At 35.8% G+C, this 17,014-nt stretch overlaps 1 protein-coding gene across 1 annotated transcript; it reads right to left on the bottom strand.

Annotated features, from left to right (window-relative positions):
* Nucleotides 1–11,216: 11,216 nt before the first annotated feature.
* On the bottom strand, nucleotides 11,217–16,628 carry LOC110793309 (auxin-responsive protein IAA9). Its single transcript, XM_021998173.2, has 6 exons — nucleotides 16,437–16,628; nucleotides 15,050–15,720; nucleotides 14,756–14,955; nucleotides 14,481–14,601; nucleotides 12,356–12,417; nucleotides 11,217–11,598 (listed from the first exon to the last, which is right to left on the bottom strand). Exons 2-6 carry the CDS (start codon nucleotides 15,640–15,642, stop codon nucleotides 11,561–11,563), a joined length of 1,014 nt encoding a protein of 337 aa, XP_021853865.1. The 5' UTR covers nucleotides 15,643–15,720; nucleotides 16,437–16,628; the 3' UTR covers nucleotides 11,217–11,560.
* Nucleotides 16,629–17,014: the final 386 nt, after the last annotated feature.

Genomic DNA, 17,014 nt, shown 5'->3' with positions numbered 1-17,014 from the left:
ATTGTGTCTACTGCACTACTGTCGTGTCCTACTGAACAATTCACTTTCGTTTGTCAAGCAAAGGATAGTTTCATTCCATGGCCGACTCACTTAATTTTTCCAAAGAAGAAGGTATCCTCACTTATTCTCCTAATAAAGTGTTTATAAGTTTCTATGTGCATTCCACTTATAGTTTTTATATCTTTTTTAAAGCAACCAAATGAAAAAGAGACCACCCCTTTCTCGCAATTTCCATCATCATCACAAGCAGCATCCACAAAAAAGTATAAGGTCACTGATGAGAATCGTACCAAAGTGAACTCCAGTGTGTTAGTTCCAAAGAAAAAGTTTTTCGAACTTGTTCTCCTAATAATTTATATTATTTTGTATGTGCATTCCACTAATAATTTATATTATTTTCTATGTGCATTCCACTAATAATTTATATTATTTGTTTTTTAAGCAACAAAAAGAAAAAGAAAGCAACCCCTTCTCGCAATCGCCATCATCATCACAAGCTACATCCACAAAAAGTATAAGATCACTGATGAGGATCGTGACAAGGTGACCTCCGATCTATTAGAAGTTTTCAAGAATGAAGCTATGGGAATGAGAAAGAAGAATGAGACCATCGCATTACCAATACCATTTTTTGTGCTTTGCAACGAGATAGAAGCTACGTTTGATTATGAAGTTATTTTTTATTCGTGCTTCCAAAGAGATGTCAGAGCATCTCACATGTCTCTTTTCATGAGGTATGTATCATGCTACATACTCTATATCTCTTTAAATAAATTTCACTTGTACCTATGTTATCAGTAAGTCACAAATTGATTAATGTGTGTTGCTACTGGTCTGCTTCTAATGCTTCTGATATGCGTCTGATGCTATCAGTAAGTCACTAATATTCTTCAAGGTTCTGATCTGCTTCTTCTGATATGCGTCTGATGCTACTGGTTTGCTTCTAATGCTTCTGATCTGCTGGTTCTGCTTTTGCTGTGTTGCTGCCATTTCTGTTGTTTTTGCTGTTGTTGTATATGCTATTTTTGTTGCTGCCATTTGGTCCATCTCATGTACTTGGTTTATGCAGTATGAACTTATAATGACTAGTATATAGAAAATTATGTGTGCGTATATCCGACTTGTCCTGAAATCCTGAAAGCACATAAGCACCACCGTGTAAAATATCTCGTGTCTTGAAACTAAGAACCAAGACTTAATATATATACTTTGATGTGTAAGGTACTTGAGCGAGGGGTGTAGAAAGGAGAGTGTATCGGGAATGTATGGCTTTTGCGATGTTCATATTCTTTCTCCGTTAACCCCGGCAGAAGAGAAAGATCGATCTGACTATTTGAGTAATGTTTTTGGGTGCAATGGAGGCAAAAATATAAATCAAATATTTTTTGTTCCGTACATTGAAAGATTAGTTATGTTCACTTCATGAACTTTCTTAAAACTTTTTTGTTTGTTGTTGGTTACACTAATACATTTTATATTGACGACATTTGATGTTAGTTGTCATTAGCCCGTGGAAAGGAACAGTGTTTTGGCTTGATCCAACAGGACAGGAAAATGAATTTCCAGAATTTGTTCAGGGGATCATTTTGGCGTATGTATCTTTCATTATTCCAATTATAAATAATACTTGCTCATATTTTTGTATCTAACTTGTCAAATTCTGCGGGGGAATGTTAAAATTTTCCGTTGTTCATCGAAAGGATATCAAAATGAAAAGAAATCCAGCAATTATGTGGATTCAACCACAAGTGTGCAATTCATACCTTAAACTTAGTTCTTCTTAATACAATATGATATATTTTCCTTAAAACAGTCAAATATTTTCTGAATTATTGATTTGAAATTCATTATGAAATAGTGTCCTCGTTAAGCTCAAGGAACCAATGATTCTGGATATTATGTATGTCGTTACATGCAAGAGACAATATCAAAGAGACAACAAGTGGTTCCTCCAAAGGTAACCGTCATTTTTTCTTAGTTATATATGTTTCTTTTTGTTTCCATTCACTGCCAAGTTTCCGGTACTTCCCCGAAACTCTTTTGCATAATTTTTTTATCATGATGAGAAGTTGGCATTGTAATTCAAAATTTTCTGTTTGTGGCTATGTGCTTCCTCAAAACAGTCACTGCTTATTGGTGAAACTTTGCTACTGTCAATAGCCGAACTGCTATTTTCTTGCATGTCATGATTGATGCCTCATATTGGAACTTGGCAGTTTTTTAGTTTAGAAGAGATGAGTTTAAGACATTGTTCTCTTGGTTGTGATTGTTATACATGAGCAAACCACCTGGTTTAAGCCACACTGGACAAAACTGAAAGTATGGCTAATCATGAACTTGGTCTGATTGGTCAAGATATTATCGAGCTACTGGGAAGAAATTGGGAAGTAAAATTCTAAGTCACAAGAAGGGAAGCCAATGAACTTGCCCATAAAATTGCTGCTCTAGCCTTCGAGCTAGAAATCGATCATCAGGTTCAATGTGTACCAGTTCGATCTCAATGGTTTCAAACAGTAGATTTCATGTTTTCCCTTTCCTAGCTACATCATCTTACTATGTCAGCCTGTGAGCCAACTGCTCTTTTCCTTTTCATGCTTTTACTTTGTTTATTTTCTAAAAAACCTCCATTGTACTTTGCTGGATTGATGTCCCTTCGAGGGCCGGGCCTATGGTTGAATGAATGAAGTTTTCCTTTTCTCTTTAAAAAAAAGTCTATTAGCTCAATTGGTAGAGCTTTGTGCAATTGCACAATGATGTAGGTTCGAATCCTACATAGGCTACTATTAGTTTATAATATTATTCTCATATTGGTTGATCGTTTACTTTAGTTTATTATACCCTTATTAATCCAAGAAAAAAAATCAGAAACCAAATTCATGAATTATAAGTTGGAGAAATGAACAGAAGAATATAAAAACCACGGTTACAAGCACAAAATATGGATAAAAAACAAAAAACGAACAATAAAAATCAAAGACTTGACCTAAAATTTCTTTAATGCTAAAAAGTACTTTTTAGGGGCAACTAAAATTTAACTGATGTTAAAAAGAAGTAATAGAGGCAACTATTATTTTCTGATGTTAAAAAAAATGTTTTAGAGGCAACCATTATTTCATTAATGCTAAAAAATACTTTTTAGGGGCAACAAAATTTTAATTGATACTAAAAGAGAAGTTTTAGAGGCAACCATTATTTTCTGATGCTAAAAAAAATGTTTTAGAGGCAACCATCATTTCGTTAATGTTAAAAAGTACCTTAAAGGGGCAACGTAAATTTCATTGATGCAAAAAAAAAAAGTTATAGAGGCAACCATTATTTCCTGATGCTAAAAAATGTTTTAGAGGCAACCATTATTTCATTAATGCTAAAAAGTACTTTTTAGGGGCAACGTAAACTTCATTGACGCTAAAAAAACAGTTTTAGAGGCAAATATTATTCCATTAATGCTAAAAGGTACTTTTTATGGGCAACTTAATTTCTTTTGATGCTAAATAAACTTTTTAGGGGCAACCATTATTTTATTAATGCTAAAAAGTACTTTTTGGGGCTGGCTAAATTTCACCGACCCTAAAAATAACTTTTAGAGGCTACCATAATTAACTAATGCTAAAATACACTTTTAGAAGCCATAAAAAATGAATTGCCTCAAGGTGTTGCCTCTGTATCTAAATTTTGTTGTATTGTAAGCAGGCTCTTAGACAACAGACTTCCCTGCAACCAATATCCAAATCTGTTTTCCTAGATGGAACTAGGTTGCTGATATCTAGTGAACAATAAACTTCTCTACAGGCAGCTGATTGTTTTGTGTAAGAACTCGGTTTTAGGGTTCTTGCTAGATTTCAGATTAATGAGGTAGCCAGTCTAATCCAATTAATGAATGTATGTCCTTTATTCTGATTTTCTACCATCAGCATCTGAAATGCTTTTATGGTTGCATACTAAGTGCAATTTTGTTTAAAGGAACTAGCATTCGTCATTGAAGATTGAACTTTTAAAGACTACATAATTCTGTGAATAAGTGTTGTGGTTTTATTCATCTTAGAATCTGCACGCAGTCTAAGTAGGGTTGGCAGAAATGACTTTTTTGCTTAAGCCTCCTCGCTACTTGAAGAATGAGTTAATAAAATTCATGTTTAGCATTTTGTATTTGTATCTTGTAAGGTGCTAGAACTTTCCCTGAGTTTCTTCTTCCACCCCAAATTGCTTCTTCTTTCTCTGCTTTCATCGTCTCTTCTACCGACCTACTACCTAAGAGACCTTCTACCGACCTTCTTCCACCCCAAATTGAGTTTGTTCCAGGAAGGGAAGAAGCAATTTATGAAATCTGTCTCCATCTTCCTCCCCATCTTCTTCCCTTCCTGGAACAAACTCAACCCATGGGACAAACTCCCAGAAGAAATAACCAGCTTCCCATTTCTGTATTCAGGCTCATGATTTTTCATCAAATGGAACGAAATCGCAGACATAAAAATTTCATGAATATGATCGCTGAGTGTTAAAGTATCTGAATGACAAATAGAACCCAAATCATCACAAACAAGATCATTAGCTGCTAAAACCTCGGCAATTTGGTTCCTGTTATCCTGAAACTGGATTGTTTTCATGTCATCTTCGAGTTGGAACTTCCAGTTAACGAGATTTGTCTCGTCTACTGGTGGCCTTATGTCGATGTTGTAGGGAAAGAGTAAGGAAAGCCTTTCATCTGCTTGTTCATAATTAGTGTTTTCATCTAACATAGGAGATCCGAGTACCAAGACTGAACCACTCAACTTCTGTAAAAATTTGTCGAATAAGTTGTATAGCCTGTCTGATTGAAGCAGCAGTCTTTCTATTTCCCTGACGTATAGGATGATAGCTATCCACCCTTAGTTAACCAGTAGCAAGAGATAGCCTTTCCTATTAGCTTTTTTTTTATGCAAAGCCAGGCAAAACCATTAAATTAAAAAGTTACCAAAGTACAACCATGACAATCAGGGATGTATCTCCTCCTGAATTACAGTTACAAGAAAATTACAAGGATTATCAAACAAAACTACAGGGTTACGACATAAGCTATTATAATAAATGTCCTTCACCCTACCAGCCTTGGCCAAGATATCAAAAGCTACATTGGTTCTTCGGGGACTGAACTGAATTTGAATGTTAGTGATCCGTGTAACAAGTTCCCTGCATTGCAATATTAGATTGAATTAGCATCTGGTACGTACTTGTGTGTCCTCTAGCAAGTGATTCATAGCAAGTTGAGAATCTGAATGGATGACAATGTTTTGCCACCCTTTCTCAACCACGATCAGAAGACCTTCATTAATCACCATAAGTTCACTTGTCAGCACACTTGGGCCTTTCCTATTAGCTTACGACACCAAACACTTTGACAGGTATAAAAATTCAGACATGGCCCAGTGGATATGGGTGAGAAATGAAAGGTGATTGCTTATGGGAATTGGCAGTGAGTTTCCATTTTTCCATTATTAAGTCATTCTAAAGACCTCCATGGCCTTGTTTACTGTGCGATCTCATGTTTGCAAAATCAGTACACTGCATGAGTTTATAGGATAGATTGTTGCAAGCAGGACAGATTCAAGCTGAAATTTCTGCTGCCACGTGATATGCTCAAACTTGATCCTGCATCAGATTAAGAGTTTAAGATACAAATGTGAAATAGTTACGTTGAGTACACACTGATGCAATGCTTTAAATTCCTCTGCATTATTTCTCCCTCTACTTTAACAGAGTACTAATTTTTTTCTTGCTTCAGTAAAAAAAAAATTATGTTTCATTTTTTGAAAAGTAAATAAGGGAAAATAAATTTATCATGGCTAATACACCAAACAGCAAACAATCTTCCCTAATAAAAAATAGTTCTAGACACCATAACAAATTCCAACTTCTATTTTACTAATGGCTTTACTTCCATTCGGCTTTATATCTTTTAACATATACCTATTCTAATTGTTTTTATGTCTTGTATGCAGTACTTTCCTCAAGTTCCTGCCACTTATTCTCAAGCGATGATTGACGAGACACAGGATACTTTGGTTACATATTTTTTCAAGCAAAAACAAGTTATCAATGATCAGATTGATGAAAATGAAGAAAATGATATTTTGGACGTTGATCATGAATGATATTTGTAGCTAGTGCATATTGACACTTTCTAACAAATGTTTTGCGAATCTCATAGCAAGTTAATACATTTGAAGTATTCTTTTGGATTTAAGCTTGTGATTGGAGTTTGGAGAATGTTATATTACAGTAGTTTTATTTAATTTATTGCTTTGGAGAACAAGAAGGTACATTGGTCGGTTTGGAGTATTTTTATGCATATATATAATATAGAGTTAATGGATTTTTACCATTGAATTGAGCCAATTTGGATATTGGATGGAATCTAACAGGTACCATATAATTTGAAAATATATTATTTGTCACTAATTTATTGGTTGTAGCAGCCATTTAAAATTTGTAGACACCTACTTTTGTCCCCATTCCCGAAAGGGAAGGTTCGATGATGAGAACATAAATCTCCACTTGACAACGCATCTCCTATAAAATAACGAATCTCAATTCCCCTTTTCATTTCACCCGAAACCTGCTATTTATAGAAACCTGCTATTTATGGAAGCCTGCTAAAAATAGTAACTGTCGTAATGGGTAGTTGTTAAAAGTGGCAAGTCATAAAAGATAGAAACCTGTAAGAATTAGGTGTTGCACTCCAACATAAATCCTAAATGAGATAGAGATTACGAGAGAATCCTATTCCTAATATGATTCGAAAATAAGAGTCACGTATTAATTAAAATCCTAACGAGCCTAGAGTTCGTAACGGGCCCAGACGCATTCCGTCACAAGGTTAATACGCACTAAAAGACTCGATTAAGTCTCAAACACTCCGGTTTCTAGGAATCCGAATCTGACTAAGAAAACAGCCCAGATCCTATTTTCAACGCCTGGCTCTGGGCGCCGAAATCTGCGGCGCCCAGGCCTGGGCGCTGAAATTACCTGGGACGTGTTCTTTCCTAATTCCTCGTGGATAAGAGCTCTACAATTCTATCTTTCAACGAAATCTTTTCTATAAATATAGCCCAAGTTCGACGTGAAAAACAACACACAATTATTATTTCTGAGTATTGACTCCAACCCCTAAGCCTAAGCCTCACGCTGCGAAATTGATCACGCGTTCTGTCGCAATCGATCCATAAATCGAACAGAACGTATCCTGTCCCGTACCTTGAGATTTGTTAAATAAAAGGAGAATAGCAAAGTCAAAGTGGTTAGTTTTCTGAGAACTGTGACGCACCTCTCAAGGGTGCGTCGTAATGTGTCCCTTTTCATGATTTAATTGCTTTCCTCGCCCTTTTATGAACTGTTAAACTAATCAAATCTGATTGTTCTATCACGCCTAATAAAAATAATATTTTGGGAAATTGGATTATCATGCTAGGTCCCTTAATACAATCTAAATCAGATAATCGCGCTCGATCTAGTATTATATGTTGCATATTGTTAAAATCAACTCAGATTAGTTTAATAGTTAACGCATGTCCCTTCAATTATTTATGCTGAGCTAGTAAGGATATCCTGCCTCTGGAGTTATCGACGAGCGAGTACTCCTCTCGGTAGTTACAGTCCCCCGAACCCTCAATCTCTACCTTGCGGGTGTATGTTGAGATATCCCCACACCAGGGATCACAAGGGAACATACGGCCGTCGTGGTCAAACATAATTGCACTCCCTTTATGTCACGATAACCGGGTTTTGTCAGTTTTTCTCATTGTCGTTAAAAACTGAATGGCGACTCCTATATTACTAGTCAATTGGGTGTAAACTCACAGGAAATCCAATTACACTTGATTTGACAAAAAAGAAGCGTCACACCCACGAGGGACGAGGTCACGCATTAGCCTCGTGCTTTTTTCGACCCCCACACAAAATTTAATTAAAAAAATCAAAGAAACCAGATATTTAATAAATCTGGTTTCATAGATTGCACGTTTATAATAGAGGAGCATCAAAGAAACCGTAGATGCTTAAAATACAGTCTCTTTAAAAAAATCAAAGGAACCGCACTTTTTAACAAAGTGGTTTCCTAGTACAGTCAAAGTAACTGCATATTTCCTCAATTCGGTCTCTTTTTCTATGTATTTAAATTCACAAGAAATGATCTAAGAAACCAGTTTTCTGCCAAAATCGGTTTCTTTGATATATCAAAGAATCTAGGCCAAAATTCCGGTCTCTTATGCTAAGAGACCTACTACCTAGGCTTCGTATAAAGTGAGGTTTCGTTGCCTTGTTTTGGTCGGTTTCTTAGGCTATTTTTGTAGTAGTGTTTTTAGCCTAACCCGAGTGCATAAAACCTTAAGTAATATCCTAGTTGGTTGAACCTAAGGCGGATCCAAACGTGCTGTGGACTTTCTACGGAGGGGCGGCATTTGGAGCTCTTGACTTGTTCTTGTTCGGTTCGGGAGCAGCTAGGGAAGGCACGCATCACATTGTATGTAACCTAAATTATGCTAATTGACTATGTGGCAATTAATTTGGATTCCTGGCTTTATGGTTTTTCCGCATGAATTATATTGTTTGTATTATTCATAACCTTACAACCCTCGCATAAATTTGGTTCTAACCAAACCAAATTCCAGACGCGCTCCGTCTACCAATACTTTGATTATCGTCTTGCCCAGACTCAATCAAAGTGGGGGCTAACTATAGAAGCCTACATTTATCCCTAGGCCCGAAGCGGTGTGTTCGATGATGAAACCAATCATTGCTTGACTAAGCTTTCTTAAGTATGCGACGAATAGCCTGTGACTGACTGACAATCCCAAAAACCATATTTCCATGTTATTTATAGTAACTTCTATGCTTAGCTGCTGCCCACAACAGTAACTGTATAAGATAAATATTCAAGTGATTACGTTGCACTACAATTGATCATTGGATAAAGAATAAAGAGTTGCACACCAACTAATGTTCTTAAAAGATTAAACTGTGAGTGAGATTCGGATAAAATCGAATAAACCTAGAAAAGTGGAAGTAAAACACCAACGCTGGAAAATTCCAGCGCTAGGCAGGCACGCGCCACAAATATTCCAGCGCACCAACACAAGCGCCATAACTTTCTGGCGCTGTAATTTGGTTCTCACCTATTTACGCAAAAATAAAGTTTAAACCAGCTGTAAAAATACAGATCTGGCGTTGCGTTGCTAAGCGCTGAAAATTTCCAGCACTCCTGATCAAATCGCTAGAAATTTCCAGCACTGCAATGTGCTTTTCAGAAAACTCAAATTTCTCCAATCTTGCCTTATTTCGGCCTGTTACACTATTAATAGAGGCCTTTGAAACCCCAAAAAGTACACACAATCCCCTCAAAATACCTCAAGCTTGAGTATTGACCGAAGCTTAGATTCTCTCTTTGTCCTGTATTCTCGACAGTCTGCCGTATTAACGCACCGTTAAGCAGACTATGCCCGTACGATTTCCCAGCTAAGTGCAAGTGCTGTCGAAGCTCTATCCCAATACCTAGCCTAAACACCCAAAATTCTGGAAGAATCCCGTCCCCCAGTCAATCAGTTACCCGGAGGTTCAAAAACTAAAAGGAAAGCTAGTAAAGTCAAGTGGTTAGTGTTCCTGAGAACCACAGTATAGCCTACGCTATGCTGTTACCTGAAATCTACTTTTTTATCGCTTTTACCACCATATAAATATGTTCACATATTCTGTTTTATTAATCACACCTAATAAGATAATCTCTGGACAAATCTGATATTCCTAAGCTTCTCGAATCAATCTAAATCACTCTTCTGACATTTGTTTAGTTAATTGTTTGTGCATTAAAATCAACTCAGATTAGTAATGTAGCATCTCACATGTCCCTTTCATCGTCACGTTGAACTAGTAAGGACCGCCGCGTGGGCTAATGCTGGGCATTCCCCGTATTAGTAAACGTCCCCCGAACTCTCAGTCTCTACTCCATTGGATGTACGTTGAGCAATCTCCATATAGGGATCAAAAGGGAACCTATGGCCGTTGTGAGTCAAATATGTTTGCACTCCATGCATATCACGACAACCAGGTTTTGTCAGTTTCCTCAATGTCTTTGAAAACTGAATGGCGACTCCTACAGACTAGTAAAAAGAGGCTAATGCCCACAATTAGTCTCTGTTTTACTTAATATTGCTTGCCACATCCCAAGGGAAAGTCGTTCGAGCTGTTTTCTTCGGAAACGTGCGCCCGTACCATTTTTCGACCCCCTCACACTCGTGTTAGTGGAACTCGTGTATGAGAAACTCGTGTCTAGGAACTTGGTCTGCATCCTAAATATGTCAGTAAGCATTAATCTAATTGTCAGTTAACTTAGAATATAAACGTGCATTTAGGATAATCTATTTAAGAGTTTTAATTTGATTAAAAGTCTTATAATAAATAGGTAATTGATTAATACTAGGATTCTTAATAAGATAAATAAGATTTATATTTTGGAATAAATTAATTAAATTGATTAATTAAATAGAGTCCTATTAATTTGGGAATCCTAAGTAGCCAAAGATTAATTTGCATTTATGATTAGATTAATTAAGTAGGTTCCTATTAAGTTGGGAATCTTATTAAACCATGGAATAAATCACGTTTATTATAACTGACATTTAGTGAGTTTGTTTTAATTTAGGAACATGGATATCGCCTAGAACCTAGAATGCATAAATTGACGGCTTAAATCTATGGAGAAACTTAAGGAAATACTTGGTCCTTACTCCATAAATTCTCTTGTTTACTTAGTCATGAGATAAGCCTACTTTGTAGGAGACATAGGTAAGTAAGTGGAAGTTTACTTTGAGAATAGGATAATTGTTGCCCATAAAAAGAGAATGTTTTAGCCTTTGCAAAGTGTCTGACATATTGGGAACTTGTGTTCGTAGAGTAACTTAAGTGAGACCCGAGTTTCTAATAGGTTTGTAACTGAGTAGTTATTGCCCTATTATAGTAAAGAGTTTTAGAGCAAATCCCGAGTGGGTCGAGGTTTTCTTTCTAGTTAGGCCCTGAAAAGTTTCCTCGTGAAAATCTCTCTTATGCACTGTGTTCCTATAGCTTCTAATGTTTTTAATTCCGCAATTATTTTGGCTATAAGTTCCCAATACAATTCACCATCCTCTTGTAGTTTTTCATCCGAATAACAATATTTAAGGAGAGTATAACAAGAATTCACTAGTAACCAATTTCATAATAACAATCGATAATTGATTTAATAATTGCAGACCCAATATGGCAATATGACAAAGTATGTCAAACATAATCAACTAAAGCTCCCTCTAACATACACACAGTTTGAAAACAGAATGACCACGCTGTCTTAATCAAGTTTTAACAGAAGTTTAAAGGTACACTTGTAGCCTTTAAACAGAGACACTAAGAGGATATGATAAGACACCATACACTTGATGCATGGAATTACAAACCACATAAAAGCTATTCCGTGGAAAACAATCTGCTGAGTGCCACTATCTTCCACGTTGAAATACCAGACTAAAATATTTCCAGGGGAAGATCTGCTGCTGCATCACTAATTCCGGATCTTAGATTTCTCCATGACCCTCGGAGCTGAAAAAGACACAAGACAGGCATTTTAGACTCGTACGGTGAACCAAATGTCTATATTTTTTAACTTATGCACCACCCCTTAAATAGTATGTTGTTTAAGAGTATAATCCACAAGTGACCGGATAACTCAAACTCGACCATAAGCATGGATACATAGCCTGATAGAGTTGACTCAGCCATGTTTCTTTAGAATGGTTTTCCCAAAACAAAGTGTCAAGTATCCATGCACTTTAAAAGAAATGAGGAGTCCAAGTAGCAAGGCTAAAACATTTATTATTAACTGCAAGGTCTACAACATAATCAACAATGAAGCATAAAAACCTTTCCTAATGTCTTGCAAACTTTACCATGAAGACCCTGCAATATTCTTTCTTAATTTTCTTTCCACCCAACACAAACACTAATATGCAACCAGATTACACAGTATAGTGAGCAACAACAATTGTCAGCAAAAATTAGCCCACTAACCACATACGTCACACAACATTTCCACGGCAGTAGCACATTTACTTGAGAGGTGGATGACTTTAGCTTAGTGAATATTCTTAAGTGGTTGAATAAAGAACTACAGAAACGTAGCCTCTTGGTTCTATGGTCTAAGTTAAAGTACAGGAAACATAGTAAGAAAATCTTGCTATAAATACACCATAAATACACCCTCAAATCCGTAATAAGTATTGTGAGACTCTCAAGTCTCAAACCTTTCATGATTTACTTTCGAATAAAGGGACTACTTCGTAACAGAAAATATACATACCTAAGCCAATTGCATCAGAACCCTTCATAATCTTCAACCTTTTGCATGTTTCAATGAACATCCTGTCAATAGACAAGCACCACCAAGTTAGTGCACACAGTTTCTATAAAACTGAAGTTCAGAAGACCAAGTATCAACATTGTAACAAACTAAGTTTCGTCTTGTATGTCAACAGGCATTTAACGTCAACAATTAACAAATAAAAGCAACAGATACTATTTTCCAGAAGCACAGTTCACAGAAGAAAAACAATTCAGGTTAATTCATGCGCATACAATCAGATAACCACAAAAATGTTCATAATGCATACATGTCAAGAAATGCATTGTTGTCTATTAGATTTGAAAGGTTAGAAATGTGCTTATCAAGATATAACGGTCCGCCAAAATAATATTCATACTTGAGTTTGGCACAGAAATTAAAAGTAGCAATTAGTAAATATAAGTACAATGGAAAGAGAAAGAGGGTTTATGCATTGCAGAACGGAGTAAATTACAATATTTACACTGTTTTGTTTGGCTAGAAAAAGAAGTGTTTTATTTTTTGATATCAATTTCATAAAAAATGAAGTATCTGTGTGTAGATTATTTAGGGACCAAGAGAGGATATAGTACTAAGACGTTAATCACCAAAAGTAATTTCCAATGTTCTTCAGATTTGCTCTACAAGAAACAGAAACGTAACAACGTTCACCGCTGAGATGTCACTTGTCCTCTGCCTATAAACATTTCAACTAGTTCTCAGTCCCATATCCATGTGTACATGCATACTTATACGCACGCATGCAAATGTGCACATATGTAGTTATGTACATACTCACCTTACTGTTAACTCTAAATAGTGGGCCATAAGGGAGTTTTTCCAAACAGTAGTCTGTGATCAACAAGTTTGAGAAGAGATGCAGCTAGCAGGTTCAATTATGAGATTCTCAACATTCTTTCACCTTCCTCGAAAGTAAATGTAGATAAGAACCTGCCCTACAAATTAAGATCTTCTACTCAAACTATTGCAGAGCTCATATAGTGTGAACCAAGAATGTATCATTCTTCCTCAAAGGTTATATTGGATGAAAGAAGAGCAGATTGATTCCAGATAGTAAATTGTTCATCTTCGTCAAAGCATGAAAGAAGAAAGGACACAGTGTCACTCAGCTATTAGATAATATAAATATGAAATCCGTGACTAGTTATGTATCCCTACAAAGTCTCCTTTACCTGTTATATGGAGACTATGTTGCAGACAGAAATGAGAGACCATACATGAGTTAAGATGGAAACACATAAAATATTAACTTATGTAGGAAATCCAGATGTCAATTTAGAGCACTCACAAACACAGACGAGTGACAAATATGGTAATTTAGAGCGTATAAGTTTGGGTTTAGAGACATTTCTAATATCAAAAGAGAGTTTCACATAAAGCATAGGTTATAAGAGAGAGCTAGGTGCCCAAAGGAGGAAAAAACCTATAGGAGAAATAAGCTAGAGGAGCAGTTCCACAAATAATATGATTAGGAAGTTGCTCGGAAACACAGTAAGAAAGCATGCAGATAATTTCCTACAAAACAAAGATGAGAACCCGTCTATGCCCCCAACGGTTTTCCACTTTACCATTGAATCTAAAAAAGATATATTACTCAGATTTAATAAACATTAAAATGGTTGGCTATCCGCCATAAACACATATTCCCTCCATTTTTTAATGTTAGTCCTCTTTCCGTAATGAACTTTTTTTTTGTTAATCCTTTTGTAATCTTTCCTTATCTGTCCAACATTTATTCCCATTATACCATTATAAATATCAAAATAGTTCACTTGTTTACTCCCAAATAAACCTTTATTCCCATTAAACCCCTTAATTATTTCTTTCTTCTAACCGGTTAGATTCTATTGAGATTCATGTGACAAATGTACTTATGTTGGATTGTCTTAGATTCCAAGAGGACTAACATTCAAGAACGGAGGGAGTATAAGATATTGATAAAGTTGCATCATATATTTGTTTCAGAGTAACATTCAAGAACCATGCTTCAACTTTGAGAATGTTAGGATGTCGTGAGACTTGTGAGGAAAAAATAGCAAGGAAAAACAAAAATAATTAAATAAATGTTGTGGATGAAACTTACTCCCATGGGACATCTCCAACAAGCATCCAGTCACCATCCTTGTCCTCATAGGTGAGAACGTATTCTGATCCATGCAAGAGATCCCTCAATTTTGTTTCAGTCATGTTTGATCCACATTGACCTGAAAACATTGAAAATCCAAAAAAAAACTTCTTTATAATACAACTGAGGTTCGAGAAGACGAAAATCAACAAATAAATACTGTACACGAACTATGTCATGAGCAATTTTAAATTAAGGTACTATGACCATTGTTACTAGTCATGGATACTTACCTAGTGTGAAGCAACTAAACATCTTCTCAAGACCAGAGGAAAGTTCTTGGTAAGCAGCATAAGTTCTGAGATCAACCTTCCTCAGATAGGGAGCACCATCCATGCTAACCTTGATAAAAAGAGGATCATTACTCTTCGCAGTGGTGGCCAACGTATTTTTACGGAAAGATCTAATAGGAGGCCAACCTACAACTTGTGCCCTGTCAATGATGCAACAACAGCTTTGAGTAACCATTATATAAGCATTCCTAGATTCATAATTCATAAACTTGTTTATCCAACACCCACACTTACTTAGCAGCCGGAGCTCTATTTCCACTGTTAGAACACGGCAGTTCCCCCACGGCCTTTGGAGGGGCTTGTGAGACTCCGCTCTGGGGTGGGGCTTGTGGGGCCGCAGGCCTCGGTGATAACATCGAATTCATGCCATCAATAGTTGGAACCTTCACCTGAACACCTGGTTTAGGAGCATCAGAATCATGCCCTTGTGACTTAAAGGTCCAATTAGCTTCAGTATCACAGTAGCCTCTTTTACTTCCAGAGACAGCAGTCTTTTGTGAAGATGAGGATATCCCATCCTTCAAAGGAGTTAAAGGGAACAACGACTTCTCGTCGAGTATCGAGGTACTTAACAGGCAGAGATTCGAGTCTCTTTCAGGAGACTGAGACCCGGGAAGTCCAAGCCTTAGCTCAGTAGCCTTAAAGTTCAGACTGTCCTTATTGTCCTCAGACAAACCCGATACATTCGAGCTGTCAACAGAAGAACAGTCCGACAGCCCGAAATAGTTGTGCTCTTTTAGTCCTGAATCCACACTCGCCAGAGAAGGCACCAGTGTATGATCATTGCTTTCCCCTCCCCCCTCAACACCCATTAATGGGGGAGACATCAGAATCAAGTTCTTAAAATTACCCTCTTATATCAACTTTTCCCAAATCTTGCCCCACAAGTTCTAACTACTTAAAATCTGCAGAAATCCACAAAAAAAAAAAAAATTAACCTTTATAAACTTCAACAATAATCGAACTAATTTCATGCAAGAAATCGATTAGAAAGGGCACAAATGTAGAGAAAACAATTTTTATACTATTTCAACAAAATTTTCAACATTTATAAATTAATTAATTCTATCACCAGCCAACAATTTATCATTTATCCAAGAAATTCTTCTGAACCAACCACCAAAACTGTACTAAAACTCTAGAAAATGCCTACTTAAAGTTCACTCCTTCAAATTTTGGAGAGAGAAAATAATGGAGCAAGTAATTAACAAATCTGAAACATACAAAAGATTTGTCCCTTTTCCTGGACAATTACAACACAAAATCAAAAATAAAAATTAAAAATTACATTTCTAAAATAAGTGTGAAACTTTATAAAAAGGGTATATGAAATAAATTAAACTAACAAAAAAATAATTCATAAAACAAATGGAAAGTGCGACTGCATGCGGATATTCCCACTTAAAAGCTAAGACCCCAAAATTCAACCCAAAAAAAGGAAATTGGCTATTTTAGACCCTTTTTAGTTTGTAAAACAAAAAAAAAATGCTAACTTCCTCACAAAAAGACAATTTCGAACTGGTAAAACAAAAAAAAAAGGGTCAATTTCGCCACAGATCTCAACAAAAACAATGAAATTGAACAGAAAAATAAAACAGAAGAAATTGGAAGATGAACTTACTCGAGTTATGGAATTAGATTTGTTAACGGAGATCAAAGTAATCAGTAGAAAATGAAGAAGAGATGAAAGGGTTGTTTGTATGAAGAGAGGAGAGAGAAAAGGGAAGACTCCATTAAGCAGAAAGCAACAAAAGCTTAAGCTCTTCTTTCTTGTATGTTCGCTGTGAAACTCAAAGCAGCAAAAATTAAAGCAAAAGCTGTTTTTTTTTTTTTTTTTTATATTTATATATTCATATTTATATATTTCGTCCGTTTTATAAAATTGCAACATTTTTTATTTTCACTATACATTTACTAATTTTGACCATAAATTTTTACTAAATTATTAAAATTAAATATCATAAAAAATGTTGGTGGATTGATTGCATTTTATATTTTCATAATATTAAATTTTAAGATTAAAATAAGAAGTGTGATTAGGGATATTTGCGGACAAAATTGTGTCTTGGAAAACGTACTAATCAAAGTGTTGCAATTTTTTTTGGAAACGGAGGAAGTATATATATTCTTACTAGTAATCATACACCCTTTATAAAGCAAGGAGTACGTAGTAATTTACTATTCATCCAATAGTGGAAT

This window comes from Spinacia oleracea, chromosome 6 (genome assembly GCF_020520425.1).
Source record: "Spinacia oleracea cultivar Varoflay chromosome 6, BTI_SOV_V1, whole genome shotgun sequence".
In the NCBI taxonomy this organism is placed as follows: domain Eukaryota; kingdom Viridiplantae; phylum Streptophyta; class Magnoliopsida; order Caryophyllales; family Amaranthaceae; genus Spinacia; species Spinacia oleracea.
Note: the sequence above shows the minus strand (reverse complement) of the source record. Positions and strands in the feature narration are given on the sequence as shown.